The 18,186-nt window shown below is 34.2% G+C and overlaps 1 protein-coding gene across 1 annotated transcript in view; it reads right to left on the reverse strand.

The window, feature by feature from the left end:
• Positions 1–18,186, reverse strand: part of CSMD1 (CUB and Sushi multiple domains 1) — a 1,210,601-nt gene that overhangs the window by 37,201 nt on the left and 1,155,214 nt on the right. Inside the window, exons 55-57 of the mRNA XM_037392820.1 lie at positions 8,463–8,651; positions 5,165–5,338; positions 1,056–1,238 (exon numbers count right to left, since the gene is read on the reverse strand). Coding sequence (XP_037248717.1) covers positions 1,056–1,238; positions 5,165–5,338; positions 8,463–8,651 — 546 coding nt within the window. The remainder of the gene's footprint in view (positions 1–1,055; positions 1,239–5,164; positions 5,339–8,462; positions 8,652–18,186) is intronic.

An 18,186-nucleotide genomic window follows, 5' to 3' on the forward strand; every position in this document is an offset into this window, starting at 1 on the left:
AATATAAAGAAACAAAAACCAGTGGTATTCCAAACTCTGCTAATTGCCACTGAGTGTTGCTGTCCTACTAAGTGTCTTCATGCAAGGGAAGAAGAAAGGGCATTGTAAAACTTCAATTGTCTGCTGAAAAAACCGATTCTGTGCCCATTGCCATTTTCATACAGTTATGATGATATCTACACTGACAGAAGACTAGTCTGTACTGAAGAATACTGCAAAATAACAATTGTTAGGTAAGGATACTGTGATAAAATGCCTAGGTGAAAAAATATAATGGATTTGTTAGAACTATTTTGTCCTATCTTCCATTTTGTCATTTAGTCTAGCAGACAACATATACAACAGAATCCATCAACTCCAGTCAATGAGAAAAAGCAACTTTTCAAACATTCTTGAAAAAAAAGAAGTAATTTAAAAACTGAATCTAAAGTCTTTCATTACTGCTTTCCAATTCTGACAGTGAAAAAAGTGTAAAAATTCTTTATTATACTTTTATTCTAAAATGTGATTTCCAGAAATATTGCCTGTTGCATTTTTTCTGAAAGAGCTAGCATAAAAATAGTGTATCTTATAAAAACACAGTCTAACTTATGTGGAGAAATATACATTAATTTATACTTAGTTAAATATACAATATTATTTTATCATCTGTTAAGTTCTTGATGCATAGACATTACATAGAAAGAGAAGATGAAAATATTTTGTTAGAAGATGGATGACAAATTTATTCGTCATTCCATTTTACTATCTTCTATCAGAAGCATTTGTAGAATTTTGCATTTAGCTCAGGTGTCTGTTCTCTATTTTCAGACTGAATGGTTGTTTAACCAGAATTATTTTCTCAGTCTTATAAATATATAGTTCAAAATTTTACCAGTTTGGATTTAGGTTTTTGAGCAAAACATGAACTGCTTGCAAACTCTTTTATATCAATTTTATGCAGAGCAATATGAAAGCACATTTCTGGCACAGCATTTCTTTTTAATTAAAGAATAAAATGTCATTAGTAAATGTCATTCAATGGTGTTACAAATGCCAGTGTTATCAATACCTACCTTCACACACAGGCTGTATACCTGACCAGGAACCATTGAGCAGGCATGTTCGTTCTGCAGATCCTCTCAGCTGATAACCCATTTCACATGAGAAACGTAGCAGACTTTTTATTTTGAACTCATCCCCTAGTCTAGACCCATGGGCTGGTACTCCTGGATCATCGCAATAGCCAGGATTATTTCCTATAAAACACAATGGAGCAGAAATATTGGCAGAGACATTATGTGAAAACGTAGTGGTACTGAAGACACTATCTTGTAACTAGTACTACTAACTGCAACCAATGCAAGGGCATGAAAACAAAGCCAAAGATGAAAATAGCATGTCTTTTTAGTCTGCTTCTTACCTCAGAACTATATAGACCTAAGCATAGAATGTGATATAAATAAAAGATAAAATCTAATTGTGAACACAGGAAGCACCCCTGTTATTTTCTGTCAGTTCAACAAATTTGTTGTCCCTTTGACATAGTTTTCTGTACATTGTATTTTATAGTTCAACTTCTCTGCTAGTAATAACATCTAATAACAAAAATTAGATAACAGCAAGAGTGAAAAGAACCATATTTGAGTTTCTTAAGAAACATGTTTGAAATAACGTATACCCACAGGAGAGACTAAAGGGTACCTGTGCCTGTCAAGAATGAAAAGGACACCTCATAGTTTTCCTTATTCTTTAAATTCCTATGCAAGTATTGGTTACAATTTTAGAAGAGAAAGAAAGTGCTGCAAAACAGACCTCTCAACCATGTCCTCATACATCTGATGAACCAGTCAACTGCCTTATCAGATAAAGCAGCCACTACAGGAAATGCTACCAAAGAATGTCAAAGAGGTATGGTCTCAATATCAAAAAATTATTTTAAATTTTGGCATAAAATGTTATCTCTCCTAGATCCCTCTGTGTCTAAATTGTGCTTCATATTGTGGGTCATAATTGTTTGTTCTTAATTTTTACGTTACACATCTAGACTGAATTTCTATTAAAACTATGGTTCATGGTTTTTTTTCAAAATATGTGTAAATAATTTCATAGGTTGAAGTTTGTGTCTTCTTACATTAGTTTTTCATCATAAGCATACCTCTCAGATGAAGGACAAAGGAATAACAATAGTAAGACATTGAGAAAACTCAAAATTTTATTTCAGAAATGAAAATTTTCTAAAGTCACAAAGTATGACTATGTGTGGGGCATAAGGTTTTCAGTATAGCAAGTTCAAGACAGACACTTTGGATACAATCATGCTTCCTCATAAAAGGACACCAAGACACAGTTCCTGAATTCAAGGCTAACTTGTGGGCTTTGGTTGTGTCCACTTTACTTAGGTAAGCTTCTTCTAGGATAGATTGCCTTTGTCACCCTGCCCTGCAGAATTTGTACCAAGATTTTCTTGTCTGGATACATGCTTGTAAGCAGTGTGTCTTGAAGCCAGCTGGTATATTCTGTCCATACCTATACCATTAAACTCACTCTCCAAAACAGAGTGGCTGGATCTGAAGTGGCTGTTGAGAATGATCTCCAGCACACTCTAACTTGTAAAGCATTTGAGCATTGTTTGATGGAATGCTAGTTGGGATGGGTCAAAACCATTCTGGGGACAATTCTAAGAGTACAATGGTCTCATAAGTACTAGCACCCATGACCTGTGCCCTGGCACTGTTCAATCAGCAGTCCAGATGTGGCCTCTGGATGCCATCTGTTTCCCTTCACCCCAAGACATTACTATTTCATAGACTTTTTTGTCTGCTTAAAATGTGTGAAATAACATGACGGCTGTGATTCACGCTATCACTGTGACATATTTACAGCATGAAACAGCTATGTGGCACGTACTTTAGCTTGTGAATACAAAGACTGCAGGAATTGTTCAGAGCAGAGGATCTATGATTCTAAAATTCTCACTTTCCTTTGGGAGTTTGCTGAAGGAATTATTCCACATGAATGACCAAATTGTTTTTTCTTGGACATGCCGAGTTTTGCCTTGGAGAAACTTTAAACTGGAGTCATGCAAGTTTATAGCCAAAGGATACAGACAAAGGCAGTTACAGCATTATGAAGGTCTAGACCCTTTTTTATTTAGCAATGTAGAAGACTACATATCCATTACTGAAAAATGAGTGAGTCATCTTAAAAATCTCAACTATCACTTAACCCATAAGATACGTGTCCCATCACTGCAACAGTTCCCAGGTGACAACAAACCCTGAGATTACACTTATACCATCATTCATTCAAACATATATTAATACATAATAAAGAAAGAAACCCCATGCAGCAACAGACTACAGATTTCAAGTGTTGTATTGGGACTGTTTTTCATGTCCCTTTAGTATAAAATAATTAGCTGTCTCAGTTGTCCTGGGCACAATCAGTCTTTTCCTGACATTATGAATACAAAATATTCATAAAGTTGTTGGTTTTTTAATGAAGTAACTTCCTGAATACCTAACGTGAAAAGTGTAGCTACTTTAAGAAATATAAACGTCTCAGAGGAATGAGACACCTTTTTAGGCTTTTTGTCTATTTGTTTTGGAGTTTTGGTTTGTTTTTTTAACTGAGATCACAGAGATAGATTTCTTATTTTCCTAGGGAAACACCTTGCTCTCAAGATGTCATATGTTCAAACTTATATTAAATTCTGCTTCAGTAACAATGTTTTGGTTACACTAGACATGCATTCCCCATTATAGGAGATGACTACAGTGGTCTTTAATGTTTTAAAAATTATAAGTCTATAAAAATACTATCACATTCATGACTGATATCTGAAGAGTCTCAATTATTAGCAATTAAAATTTGTTTCCACTAGCAACAGAATTTCTCTTGTGGTGGAAAATGTTGGGTAACAGCACTAGAGGACTCTGACCTTAAAAATTTTAATCTTGGTGCAATCTCATATCTGGTATTTTATACTGGATTGAAAGATGAAAGTGACATAAATGTTGGCTTAAGATAAGCAAGAAAAGGCCAGTTCTGTGGGGAAACTATACATGTGATTGTCTTGCAGAGATTCCTTTCAGGTCTAGGCATAGAAACAACGATGACAGTGAGATCTCATGGTGTAGTAAGACTCTAAGCAAAATCTTTCCTCCTTTAGCAGCAAAGAACAGAAAAGAAACAGTGATTAAAATTCACTTCCTTTCCTCAATGTTTCAAATTGTGCTTGGCATCTTTGCAGAATCAGCTCATGAATGGACCATTTTCAATGAACACTTATTACAGCTTTTTCAAAGTAGAGAATTTAAATACCTTACACCTATTTAAATTAGCTCAAATCTGAATTGAACGACACTGAATCAGATCAGCCCAACAGTAGGCACATCCAAGAGCTGAGGGAAAGTTATAAGAAGGTTCTAGAATGTGGAATTATGGAATAATTTTCTCATTAGGAAATCTTCTTCTTAAACATGTCAGGTATTTGTTTTCTTATATACCAAAGTGTGTAGACTTGCTTCCCTTACAGAACTTACTAATACACTGTGGATGATGTCCTTAGCAGCCAATTCTTGCCTGGGCTCTTCACTTCAATAAAATTGTGTAATATTTTATGCCTTCTTCTAAACTTGCATACTTAGACTAGAGGAGAACAAACTGTTCCTGCACTTCCTGACAGCACCGAAAACATTGCAGAGGTTGATGGCATTTGCACATTGTGGCAATAAGAAAGAGTGTTTCTTTAAGTGAAAAGAGGAACATAATGTATAAAGTTTACCGTCTAGTACCTTATCTGTGGTGTTTTTTAATCAATACTTTCCTATGTGACAATCTTTGTTTACACAATTAATAAAAACAAGATTTAATACATGCATCCTTTATAAGCAGAACTCCATCAGGCTTTAAATAGTGTTTTTGGCTTCTATATACTGCAGTATACAACTCTAGCATCTAGATAATGAGTAAAGTTACAACGTAATGACAAAGAGAACAAGGCAATATATGAGAATATTTCAATAAATGGCTATAATTCAGCTGAGTGTCTACTGGTGAAATTAAAACATACTTGGAGAAGAAACAAAATAAATATCTGACTGTAGACAAAAATTTGCTTGAGAATAGCCTTATTCATGTAATTACAAGGCAACACCCAGATGATGGTTGGCACAAGTACCTGAACAGTGAGGGAGAGTCCCACTCCAGTGGCTATCTTCTTGGCACTCCCTAGTAGAATTTCCTATGAGGCTTCGACCCGCTGTGCAAGAATAGTGAATTACGGAGCCATATGTAAATGTGTCTCCTGAAAGAACTGCATTGGCAGGTACCCCAGGATGTCCACAAGAAATGGCTAACAGAGGAAAGAACACAATATTATATTTTCACGGCACAGAAAAAAAATCTATTATAATCTTTAAATTTGAGGCTGGTTCCACACAACATAAACTTCTGTTTGTATTTCAGCTCCTTCGTATCTTCATTTTTGCTGTTGCTATAGATGATTTACTGGTCATTTGTAAGAGTGAACATAAAACTACATGTAAAACTAACCCATCTATTTTGGCCTTTCCCTGAAAATACACAAAGCTGTCTTTCCTCATTCTTTTCTGTGCCCTGTCCTTCCCTAAAACTAATAGAGATTATTTCTGTTAAGCTTGGGAAAGAAGAAACCAAGTAAGTTTAATGTTGCAATGTGCTTACATATTAGAGAGATGAAAACAGTAATCAGCTTTATCATTTCTATAAAATAAGTAAATGCAGTTTAGGTAATATAGAGAAATAAAAAACTTCATCTGTAGTATTACTATAGCAATGTGTTGCACTAGGGTAAGCAAAAGGAAAATGAATTACTGATATTTTTTGTAAATTATGAATCATATTTATGCTTAAATTAATATGCAAATTTTGAGAAAAAATCAGATAAACAGTTTTGGTAGAGAATAACTAGTGAACAAGTAGTTCAGATCTGTTACATGAGAAAACATAAGTCATCTTAAGGTGAAATAGAAATCAAATTCTGAATGCTTTTTGTGTAAATCTTAGATCATTCAGTAAAGAAAGAAAACCCAAAGAAAATAAATGTTACATAAATTTAATAAACAGTCACTCAAACAGGCAACATTTGAACAGATCAGTTGAATTTGAGTAACTTTATGAGTTACTAGAATGAATGATCTATAGGTCAAATATATTTTTAGAAAAAAAGACCGTTATTCTCATGACTGTTACTCCTGACAGACATCAAAATTATGTCTGTTATATTGGATCCCATGATAATGTCAAACTGACTACAAAATGGATGTCTGCAAAAAGGTATGGTCCTGACCCCCACTCTTTCACTGCTGTGTGTTTCTCTTGCTTTCCTTGGGCTGGCTTAAACATTCGTGTAGCAAATGGTAAACCAAATCAGGACACTGGGTAGCCCCACAGAAAAAACAGCATTTAGTTTTCAGCCAGATTAGTTACCTTAATGAGGTTGATTCAGTGCTAGTCCTGCCACAATTCTGGAAGGTGCTGCAGTGGGCAATCAGAGTTTTTGAAAGAAAATAATTTGTAGGTCACCTTAATGTGGCTGTAGTGCTGTGATTTGTAGTGAGCAGCATGAAATTTCCCCAGTTTATGAAGAAAAGAAGCAGCATCAATTTTTAAGCTATGCTACTCATAGGTATTGCCTTGCATAATAAAGGAGCAGTGTGTTTCTATTCTTGCACTCGTGAACTAAATTGTTCACAGTAAATATAGTGTAACTTTAGGTTCAAAATTTACCTCACCTGCCTCTCCAAGCACTTTGCTCTACCACGGAAAGCAATCTTATATTTGAAAAAAAAAAAAAAAAAAAAAAAAAAAAGAGATTATAAATTATAACTTTTGAAAATTACATCTCTGTCATAGTACTTGAAAAGACTCCGAGTGACTTCATCTGTGAATAGACAAACCTATCTTCCCCGTAGAAAGAGCCCTATTTATTTTACTGAGATTTTCTTAGGGGAAAGAATGTTAAAGGTCACCTCATAATATTTAGGATTCATATAGTGTTTCAGTCCATAAGCAGCAAATTAGCATCAATTAATATAGCAGGTAATTGAGGAGGAATGTAGGCACCTTGCAGCTCATTTGAAAGTTCCCACAGCCTCAATCAATAGCCCCCAGGGCTAGGTCAGCAATTCCTGTTCTCAGGGAATGGACACCTATGACTTTCCTCAAGCTCTGCCTAAAACCATAAAGCCATGTAAATAAATACTACCAAACTTCCAACACACTTGATGTGAAAAGAGGGGTAGCTATTCGAGGTGATTTAGATTCCCCATCCTCTTCTGCCCCTTGCATAAAGGAGTGTCCCTTTGCTCTGAAACCGCAGTTCTGAAAGTAGGAATGGGTCGTCGACAGAATTGGGCCACAGACTTTCATAATGTTTTTCCTAAGGTGTAGAAAATGAGGCACATGCTTGCATCAGGAAAATATTCTTGCCAAATTAACAATTTTATGCAGCTATTTTGTATGTAAAATGTTGTATTTTTCTTAATTATTTCATTATTGAAATGTGAATAAACCTGATTGTAGCTCTTATTGACAGTTATTGGAAGTACAGACTGTTGTGAAAATCAAAACAAAACTGCTTCGGTCATGAGGATACTAAATACATAGTAGTCGGAAGAAAGCAAGCATAAAAAATAAATTCACTAACCTAGTTACCTTTATTGATCTGATTATTAGTTTATACTTATAGACCAAACTAAATCATTTAAGTAACCAATCATAAATCTGTAAAGCAAAAACTTTAAAATCATCTGATGTATTTGCAATTTAAAGTATACTTTCATTTCATTTACTATTTCCTATAATTGCATTGTAATTCAGAAAGCTAATGTCAGAAAATTAATGATCACAGAAGAAAATTATCTCAATGGAAAATGAAAGTAAATCAAACATATTCTAAAGATCTGAAGCTCACTGAACTGATTATAGGAAACACAAGATCTCTCTGAGGAAAAAGTGATGGAGGAAGTATGACATGACATTATGAAAATACCCTGCTGAGCAAAATTTTCCTACACAAAAGTTCATAGATTCATTCTCATATACATATTCCAATACCTCTGGGGAAAACAAACAAGCAAACAAACGGGACAGGCATTAATGGTCTTAGACAATCAATTTAAATCATAACATATAAATAATAATTTTAGATTTCTGTTGCTGTTTTCAGATATCTTAACACTATACCAAAAGGGATATTAATCTTAACTTTCTGGCATTTGAAATAGCTCCATAGGACCCTCTAAACCCATTTTTAATAATGACAAGTTGCATGACATCTTGTCTTGATGGTTTTTTTATGAAGCTGTACAATTTGCAGTATGTTGACCCTAAAGTCCAGGTTTGTTCCTCAATAGACAGCTACGCTTTTTTTTGTCTATCAAGACTAAAAGTAATGCAGCAGTTCTTAGTGTTAATACAACTGAATGAACACTTACACAAACATTTTGGTAGTGATCGATCCCATAAGCCATTAGCTTTACAGGTCAAAGCAGATGAGCCCAACAGATAAAAGCCCTTCTTGCAATGGTATGCCACACTTGTTCCATACTTGAAACTTTCAGGATAATTCTGCTGTCCATGCCGAATTGCATTTTCCACAAAGCCAGGATCAGAACAGTTCACCACTGTAAGACAAACAGTTTTCATCACTGATGTAGAATAGAAATGTCATAAATAAAATGTTAAGATGCGGGGAAGTTTGTTACTTCACTAGCAGCTCATGACTGTGGTCCATTTGATATCCTTCGTGGGTTTTATTTGACTTAAATATCAAATACACTGATTCTTAAGTCAGTCTAGATTTTTTGCTTTGAAAATAGTACTATGATTTTACTCCAGTTCTTGTAATAGTCTTGACATACAAGTGGTTTGAAGATAAAAGAGGAACTGGAGGAATTTTTTATCATTCTCTTGATAGGCTTAGTTTGATCTTCTATGTAATATTTATGTAAAGGAAGCCAAATTAAAATCAAGTCAGTACATAGTTTAAATAATATTTTATGAGTTTATTTTTTTATTTTTCTGTAAAAAGAAAAAATGCTTCCAACATTAACACGACCATTTTCCAGCTATTAATGTGTAGAACAGAGAAAGGAAGATGGTGAAAAATCAAGCAATTGATAGTGGAGCAGGAGTGAGGGTAAGCACCAAAATGCAGTTAAAAACCTAACATGTTTTGGGGTTTGTATAATGACTGTTCAGTTTTTAGAAAAGGTATATGTGCCCTCCCCAATCCTTTGTTTTATACTCTGCAGTGAACATGATGTTTTGTTAGTAGATTATTACTGACTGAGGTCTTCATTGCAGACTCCCAATTTTGCTGTCTATTCATCTGAAAGGTATCTGAAAAATCACAAATGCCTCCTCCACCCTGTCTTCACTGTAGGCATAATAGTATAAATTAAAAAAAAAACCCTTAGATTATTAGTATTATAATTTACAGTTCATCAAACAATGACAGGAATCTACCTTTCAAATATACGATCTAGTTCAAATTCATTTTCTTGAAAAAGAAACCAGTGGAAAAGAGCAACAGTATTATCATCTTAGAGGTAAGACCCACAGAGTCACCAATGCACTGTTTTTTTAATCTTGCATCATATTTTTTTCAAGAGTTTTCAATAAGTTTTATTATATGTACAATTTAAATTTACTGATTAGCTAATACACTAGAACAAGTCAGCTATTGCAAAAGTTCATTCATTGAAAGAATACTTCATTCTGTCAGCTAAAAAGTATCATGAGTTTAAAGAAATATTAACATCCTAAAGTCTAATTTTGGGGCAAAAAACCAGGTAAAATTATTTTAATTTCTCTTTCTTTTTAAAATGCACAACCTTAAAAGTATTGAATGCTCAAGATTTCAATCTTGCAATGGTTTCCAGGCAAGCATATACCTAGGTGTAAAGAACGCCCCATATAAACCCATTTTTTTCCTTTATAAAAAGCATTTTAGAAGTAATATTTGGGGGGGAGAGGGGGAACATTCTTTGGCATGAAGTACACCTACTTTCCATCTACTGATTGCCACTAAAAACACTGAAAATAAAATTACACAGAAAAGCAGAATACATTTAAAAATATTAGGTATCACAATGACCTACATAAAGTATTAGTAAGACATTATCTAGACTGATGAAGAGAGATGGTTAATAGAAGAGATTTGTTGTGGGTTTTTTTCCTAAGTAGTAGTAAAGCTACAGAGTCTCCTAACTGAAATTACTCCTATTCTGTTTTATGCTGAATCCTATCAAATAATTCACCAGATAAGTTACCTTTAGCTTTCTTTATAACAGTTTAGCTTGTATTTCGTACTACCAACATTTACTGAAACTTTGAGTATTACAACCTTATAAATATTATACATAAATCAGATGTGTGCAGGTTAAGTAAACATGTTTACACTGGGATTTCACTGACAGAAGCAAATAGCTTTTTACCTCCTGACTTTTTTTCAGTGCCATAAAACGGAAAACTGCTAAATTCTGAAATTCCACTGCTCTTTGGAAGCTGTGAAAGATTTGCATGTGGCAGTCTGTGTCTCTGTACTTGCTTTGAAGAACCGGAAATTCATTCATCAGGGTATCTCTACTTAAGAGTACTATCAAAAAAGATGCTTTAATCTTTTTACATTACACATTCTTTGTTGCTGCTTTTTTCCATTATTACTAATCACTGAGCTCAGTCTAATTCTTTCACTGGCAATCCAACTATCACTGTGGAACAGGAACATAAATCAAAAATTGTAAAACACACAGCCCACTGACATGAAGCCCTACCAAAATATTAAGTTAGATCGGAACGAGCTCTTATGCCTGTATTCACAGAGCCATTCTTTGTTACAGAAACTAGCACAGCTCCCAGAAGCAATGCACACTGCATCCTAATTAACCCTGTTTCTTAGGCAATTAGATATGCTGTAGTGCTGCGTAGATGCTGCTGTAAAGCTTCTCCTTTTAGAACCAGCCCGCATCCTCTGCATAGTTACATTGCCTTGTACAAACATATCCTTAAACTCAATCTCTCTACATATGTATATACTTTCCTAAACATTAGAAGCTACATCAGTGTCAACATGAAGTAGAGAATATCAGCACTTGTTATCTGGCATGGTGCCAGTAGACAATGGCCGCGTCTATGCTTCCTTTAAATAACCTCTATACAAGTGAAAAAGTATGGGAGTTCATCGTCTTCTGTGACTGTAAAAATCCTTTGGAATAAAACCCAAAAAACCTGTAATAGTTCAAGGTGAATTAATATCAATTTATCAATCATACTTAAAACTCTTCTGTATTAGAAATTTTATCCAGTGGAACTACAATTCGTTGCTGAACTCACATAGATCCATAGTACAGGTGCATGTTTAGTAGCATGCATTTAATATCATCCACATTTTCTTTAACTCAGTACTATAGCATTAGAAATTGGCTATGTGCAGATTAAACAGTACATATACTTTTACAATGAGATTTCATTAACAAAAACTCAAAACTAGTTGAAATTTTTATGTGGACACATATTAGTGGACTTTTTTCCAAGCTATAGGACAAGATTCATATTCTCTGTCTACCTAACTTAGCATCTTGTGATCTCAAAATATTTTTTGCAAGAATGTTCCTTCATGCAATTTATATTTTTAGTTTATTTTCTAGTAAGATTTTTGGTTGGGTTGTTTTTCGAGTTTTGTTTTGTGGGTTTTTTGGGTCTGAGAATGAAGTTTCTTGCCCTTTCACTTCTTTTCTAGGGCTCTAGATGTTAACACAAACAGGTTATACTAATAGGATCATGTCTAAAAAACCATGATTGTTCAGAATCAGTGAAAATAAAAGTTACAATAGTGCCTATGAAGCCATTAAAATTAAGAAAGTTCCACATTCATTTTCAACTTAATTTCATTAATTTTCAGTCAGTTTGTTCCTACATAACGCTAGCACAGAAATAAAAATACATAAGCAAATTTGAAGACTGAAAAATATATATTTGAAGTATATATTTGACATAATTCCTGGAATGACATGCAGTACATGCAGTTTCAAACTGATTCATCCTTAAGCTTTTGCACTGAATGCCACAGGAAAGCATAAGGGGTTTGCCCTTGGTTTAACTCTTTTTTATCATAAATGCTTGAAAATAAAATTGTTTGGATTAAAAAAGGTACTTTTCCTTTTTAAAAAAAAAATGTTTGGGGTGGGGTTTTGGGGTTTTTTTTGTTGGTTTTTTTGTTTTTTTTTTTTTTTTTTTTTTTTGTTGTTGTTTTGGGGTATTTTCCTGGTTAGATTTTATTCAGGTAAGAAAAATACACCAGCATCAAAACCATTAATTTTGCTCAAGCAAATTTTTTTTGCTATTTAATTAGAAATAATTCACAAAGCTACTTACAGGATTTAGCTGTCTTGAAAACAAACAAAAAAAGTTAGATTCTTGTTCCTTTAAAACTAGTCAAAATAAAGTAATGACAATGGCTGAAATGAAAGCTTTGAAACAGAGGTCTAAATTTATGTTCAGGATATATTAGAAAGATGGGTTCTATATTGCTCAGCTAGATCAGATGATAATGAATAGAAGACAGAGCATTGACTCACCCTCACAAGACTAGAAGCTACCCTCTTCTGCTTCCAATGTTTAAAAGCTTTAAGTATAGCAAGAATGCACATGTTATACTGTAGGCTTTCTTAACTTCTAATGATCATAAGCTGTTTAATGTTATCAGAATATATTATTCTTTCAATTTTAAAAAATATTTTATGTGTGCATTAAGCAGTGTATAGGTGCTGTTTTAGTAATCTACAATACTGTTTCAGGTCCATCTGACTTTGAATCTACTGACACAGATACACATGCAACCCACTGAATGTCTGTTCTCAATTTCCAATACCTGGGTTTGCCAGACTGACATTATGTTTCTTTTTGCTTTCGTTACTCTTAGGATACAAGGAACTTAATCGCACACCTTACTTTCAGCTCTGGCAAGAACAGAGTAGCATAATTATGCTTGTTCAATACCTTTGGATCAAAAGACGGTCTGTAGATCTGACCTTTTTCCTAGGTTTGTACTTCTGACTTGGACAGTTTTCCATTTATAAGAAAATACAAACCTGTTTATAAATCATCTCTGATACACAGAACCTTTCAATATTTTTTTTCCTACATTAAATAGCAACAGGATAAAACGAACAGTCCTAGGAGCAGTTTCTGGAATCAAATCTATTCACTGTAATTGAAGGCACTAAGGACTATGTTAGAGACTCATATGATCTCTTACACCTTTTTCTGACCATAAAAAAATCTTAACTTCTGCTCTTCAACAAAGTGCAAACAGGAACTATAAAGAATATCCACCTTCAGAACACAGAACAGTCTTTAAAAGAAGTCACTTTGATAGTCTTCAGACTGATTAAGAGCTTAGACTTTATCACATTCCAAGTCAGAGTTTGTCTACCATCACCATTTTAAAAAGTCATTGCTATGTTTTCTCAAGAGTGTGAAGACAGAATGAATGCTCTGCAACCACTCTACCATGAAAAAACCCACACAGTTCACACAGTGCCTCCAAGATAGGGCTGCCCTGGGGAGAAAAGTATCGCCTCGTCTGAAGTTCTCAATGAGGGACAGAAATGTGGCAAATGCCCTGGTACTCTCTTTTGCTGGAATGGGGAGGATACGAGGTACCTACACGCACAAACCTTTAAAAAAAAACAACCTTCCAGAGCAAAAATGCAGAGAACCTGCCATGGTTTCATGGACTATCAGTCATTCGTCTCATTTGGGAGTTGTGAGAACTCCAGAATATTGGAAAGTACTATTTATTTAAAAATAATATTAAACCATAGTATTTAACCATGTATTTTATTTCTAGATCAAAGTGAGAAACTGTTTTATTAAAAAAAAACCACAGTTAAATACTGCACAGATAAAAATACAGAAAAAGTAAAAAGCAGTAAAATAAACAGTGAAATGATATTTTAGAATTTATTCAAAAGAAAGAGCAAACTTTTTTTTTCCACTTTAATTTAGCAAAAATCATTGTTACTGCCCTCAAATATACACTAGATTAAATGAAACAGAACATTGAAACTATCTGGCCAAATTCTTCCAATTTTAATATTGAGATATTCTATTAAATAGAAGAAAAATCTGAAGCATATTGCAAAAATCTCACATTATTGAATGGTTGCACATTCATTAATACAATTCTTTTCAAAAATTCTTCCCATCTATGGATAAACTCAGGTTTTTTCCTAGGTTTAATCTTTCAAGCATTCACAACATCTGTTCCTTATTTTAGTACAGTTGAAATTTTTAAAATAAAATAAAACTGCTTAAAATTGACACTTTAGTTTAATGGATAAAAGCCTGCCAAGTTAGCTTCTGAAAACCAGTATTAGATATTAAGAAAAAGAAGTTTGTTTCACGAAGATGTGCTGCCCTAAAGCTACCCAAAAGCAATTCTATCTGAATCATCTTTGAAACACAATAGGGAGAATAGAAAAACTCAATTTTCCCCACAGAGCAGAAATACGGAATTTTCAAGGAATATGCTACAGTCCCAAAGTATCAATTTGTCTGTATGATACAGTGTTCTCATTCTTATACCAGTAGTATCTGCTCAGCCAACTCAGTGGTGAATAAACTATAGTCACTGAATGCATAATTTAAGCATGTGCTCTGTGCCACAGAATTCTTGCATCACACATGAAGTCTTATCAAACGATCACACAAGCGAATACTATCCCCCAAGCTAAAAAGTTAACAAGATTATGCCTGCAGTGTCATTTAGCATCAGCTATAGATTTTTAAAATGTATATATACATGAGATGTTGCCATAGCTACAAAGGGCTGCAGTAAGGAGTACTTAGGAAGTATTTGATGTTGGCCAGCGTACAGAACTAAGGCAGTAGTTTTCCCTGATTGCCTTTCACCCTGGGGACTCGGTTGTAATCACAGCAAGGTTGATGGAGATTGCTTTCTTTCAATGACAGCTGTCAAGGGTTACATGGGAAAGAATTCTGGCACTCCTCAATTAGTCTGTTGAGAAAAGCAAGAGAATGCTTCAAGTCCTGCCCTGATGGCTTTGGAACCTCATACTGAATAGATTCAAACCTTGAGGACAAAGAAGGTGAAACGACCATGTCAGAGCCCTTTAGGCAGGTTTTCTGCTTAAAAAGTTGAATGATCATCAAAAAGTATATAATTCACAGTATTTCATTTCTTGTTCTTGCTCTTTCTTTCTCTTCTTTATTTTCTTAACGGAAACAACGTTAAGCTTCTTTTTAAAAGTTTCATATCTGTTCAATAGTGTTTTAAAACTTTTTTATTTGAAAAGTATTGTATTAATGTTGGTATGTGGCACATCTATAGGGACTGGCACTCAGAGCAAACAAGAGCAGAGAATTCACTCTGACTTTATGAGAAATTCTAAGAAACTGTCTATAATAAAAGAGGCACTGCTTGTGAAAGCACAATTACAAAATTGCTAGCCTATTGAATTTTAGTAAAGTTGAGTGCCAAGCCAGCAATACACATCAATGATAACTTCTTAGTGAAGTAAAGAAGAAAAAACAAAACCCCAGAACAAAACCGTCCCCTGCTCAAATTACAACCTCACCTTGCCAAAGTCTCAAATACACAGCAGTCCATTTTTTTTTTTAATTTTTATTTTGTCAATGAGGTCCAGTTTTAAGAGTGATTTTATCACAGAAATTCTAGCCATATAAACCACAATATTAAAACATTTATTTAAGAAGGAGAGTGTTTTGTGGTTTTACATACATTAGTAAAGTCCATCCAAAACATAAGGTCCTGACACCATGTTCCTGATGAACTTAGACCAAGGAAATTTTCACTGCAATTAATGCGGTATAAATGATGGTAATAGTGTAAATTAACACTAACAATTTGCTAAATAATATCTTGGTATAAACAAGATTTTAAATAAGGTTAATAGATTCAATAAAGTATATAGTTCAATATTGTTTACTTATGAGATTAAAAGCTAAGACACACATTGCTTTTAATTGCATCCCAAAATTTTTGCCACTGATAAAACATGGCAAATATTCTTCCATTGTTACAAAAAATGCAGTATTTCTCATCTTTTCTACTGGAAAATTTCTGCCAAAGTGCTCTGATAACTAGCTAATTCTACACTAAAGTAAAAATGGAGTAATAAGTATGTTAAAAGAAATTCCATGAACTTGCAATTATTTTTTTTAAGCTTTGAACTGAGCTTTATAAAACTTTATAAAAGAACACTTCTTTTTGGAACACCAGATTAGCTAATTTAAAAGCATGTATTTGTCTCTTGGATATGTATAACATCTCTTCTTCCTACGCCATCCCCAGCATGAACCCAGGTATTACACTAGCAGATAGATCAGAAAGGTAAAGGGCTTACCTGTCATTGCTCTCTATGTTGTCTACATGTAAACTTATTTGTGGACATCTATGTACAAGCAGTATCAACACAATAACTTTTGTCATAACAGTGGAAACTCTGGGGTCATGTCATAAAGTCTTTCTCTTTAGATTTTTCTTAATCAGAGCATTGATTCTCACATGGGAGAAGAACTCTTATTCAGTTGCCCCAAAAGATGTTTCTACTACCTCTTGAGATTTCTTTGCCTGATCTCCAGGCAAGTGTCACTTCAGAGAGGTGCAGGACTAATTTTTAGAAGTCCTGTGTCATCTCTGCCAGTTTCAGGTAAATGTCTCAGACACTGTGTGGGTATCTCCCATGGCACCTCACCTCTTTATTTAGGAAACATAGTCAAACTCTAATTGTTCTTGTGAAGGATATCAACATGCTATCAACACGAACAGATTAGGTCTATCTAACATTCAAATGATACAAAAGTCTCAACAAAGGCCTCTGACTTTGGAAAAACTAACTGAAAAAACCACAAAATTTTCCTCAGCTTGTATGAATCCTTGATACCACCATAGATAGAAAACTGCTTAATTCACAGTTCCTTTATCTTTGGATGAGATGAATTGGTCATCAGTCTCAATCTCTCGCACCCTTCTATCAGATGTCATCAGAAAGGTTATTTTTCTTGCCAGTGAAGGAATGGAACATATTATTTGAACCACTTGTTCAAATGATACACCCACTAATGAAAACACAACAAAAATTGACAGTTCCTTCTAGATATCAGATTCTTGATAAGGCAAAATGTCTAAATGTGATTTTCAGGACTCTCTATCACTAAGTGAGATAAAGAAAAAACTGGCAAACTGTAATTCAGTATAAAACCAGGGTAAATGAATAGAGATCTGAATTCTTTATTAGCAACAAAACAGCCTGGGCTTACTGATACAGAATGTGGAGAATGTGAGCTAGCTCAAACCTCTGCAACTTTGCCAAACAGATCTCCCCAGTAAACATTTCTGTTTTTAAGAAGCATGTTTTTAATAGGACAAAAGCTCTAAAGGCTCATTTATAAGAAGATATAATGGAATCTGAAGGGAACAGTAGCAAAGGATATACACTTCCTGACATAGATTATGAATCTGACACTGCCTTATAAACTGACAGCAAGAGATAAAACAGATTATCCAATGCCAGAGCAAAGAAATCAGGGCAAGAAAATCTCCTTGCAAATACTTGCATTCTAGAAGATGTGATTAAGTGCTGTGTTTAATACAGTAGTTCTTAGTTTAAGCATAATACATGGAAAAATGACCTGCAGTGCAATCAGGAGTGCAGAGCCCTGATGAGACCATCTGATTCAGTTGTCATTTTGGTGGTTATTATGAGAAGTAGAAAGTGCAGTTCTTGGCTTTCAGTGCTTCCAAAGATAAAATGGAAAGCAGTTCCAAATTGCTAAAGGAAAAAAAATCCACACTGGACATATTTTGTTTAGGATTTAATGCTTTCATAGCTAGTTCTGGGGTAGCACATTCAGGTGGCACCACATTCTACTCAGGCAGGTTTGCCAAAGAGAACAGAGATCTGGCTATCAGAATTGTTCCAGTGCCATTTCATTCCAGTTTAAAGGCAAGTAATCTGACTACTTGACATGTTCTTTATCAAACAAATGAAGGCAAAGATAAAAGTCCATGTGGAGATAAAAACAAATTACAATTTTAAAATCATATTTCAGGGATCTCAGCATTCTAGAAAAGACTACTACAAATCTTAAAAAAATAAATATATGTAG

Source organism: Falco rusticolus, chromosome 6 (genome assembly GCF_015220075.1).
Source record: "Falco rusticolus isolate bFalRus1 chromosome 6, bFalRus1.pri, whole genome shotgun sequence".
In the NCBI taxonomy this organism is placed as follows: domain Eukaryota; kingdom Metazoa; phylum Chordata; class Aves; order Falconiformes; family Falconidae; genus Falco; species Falco rusticolus.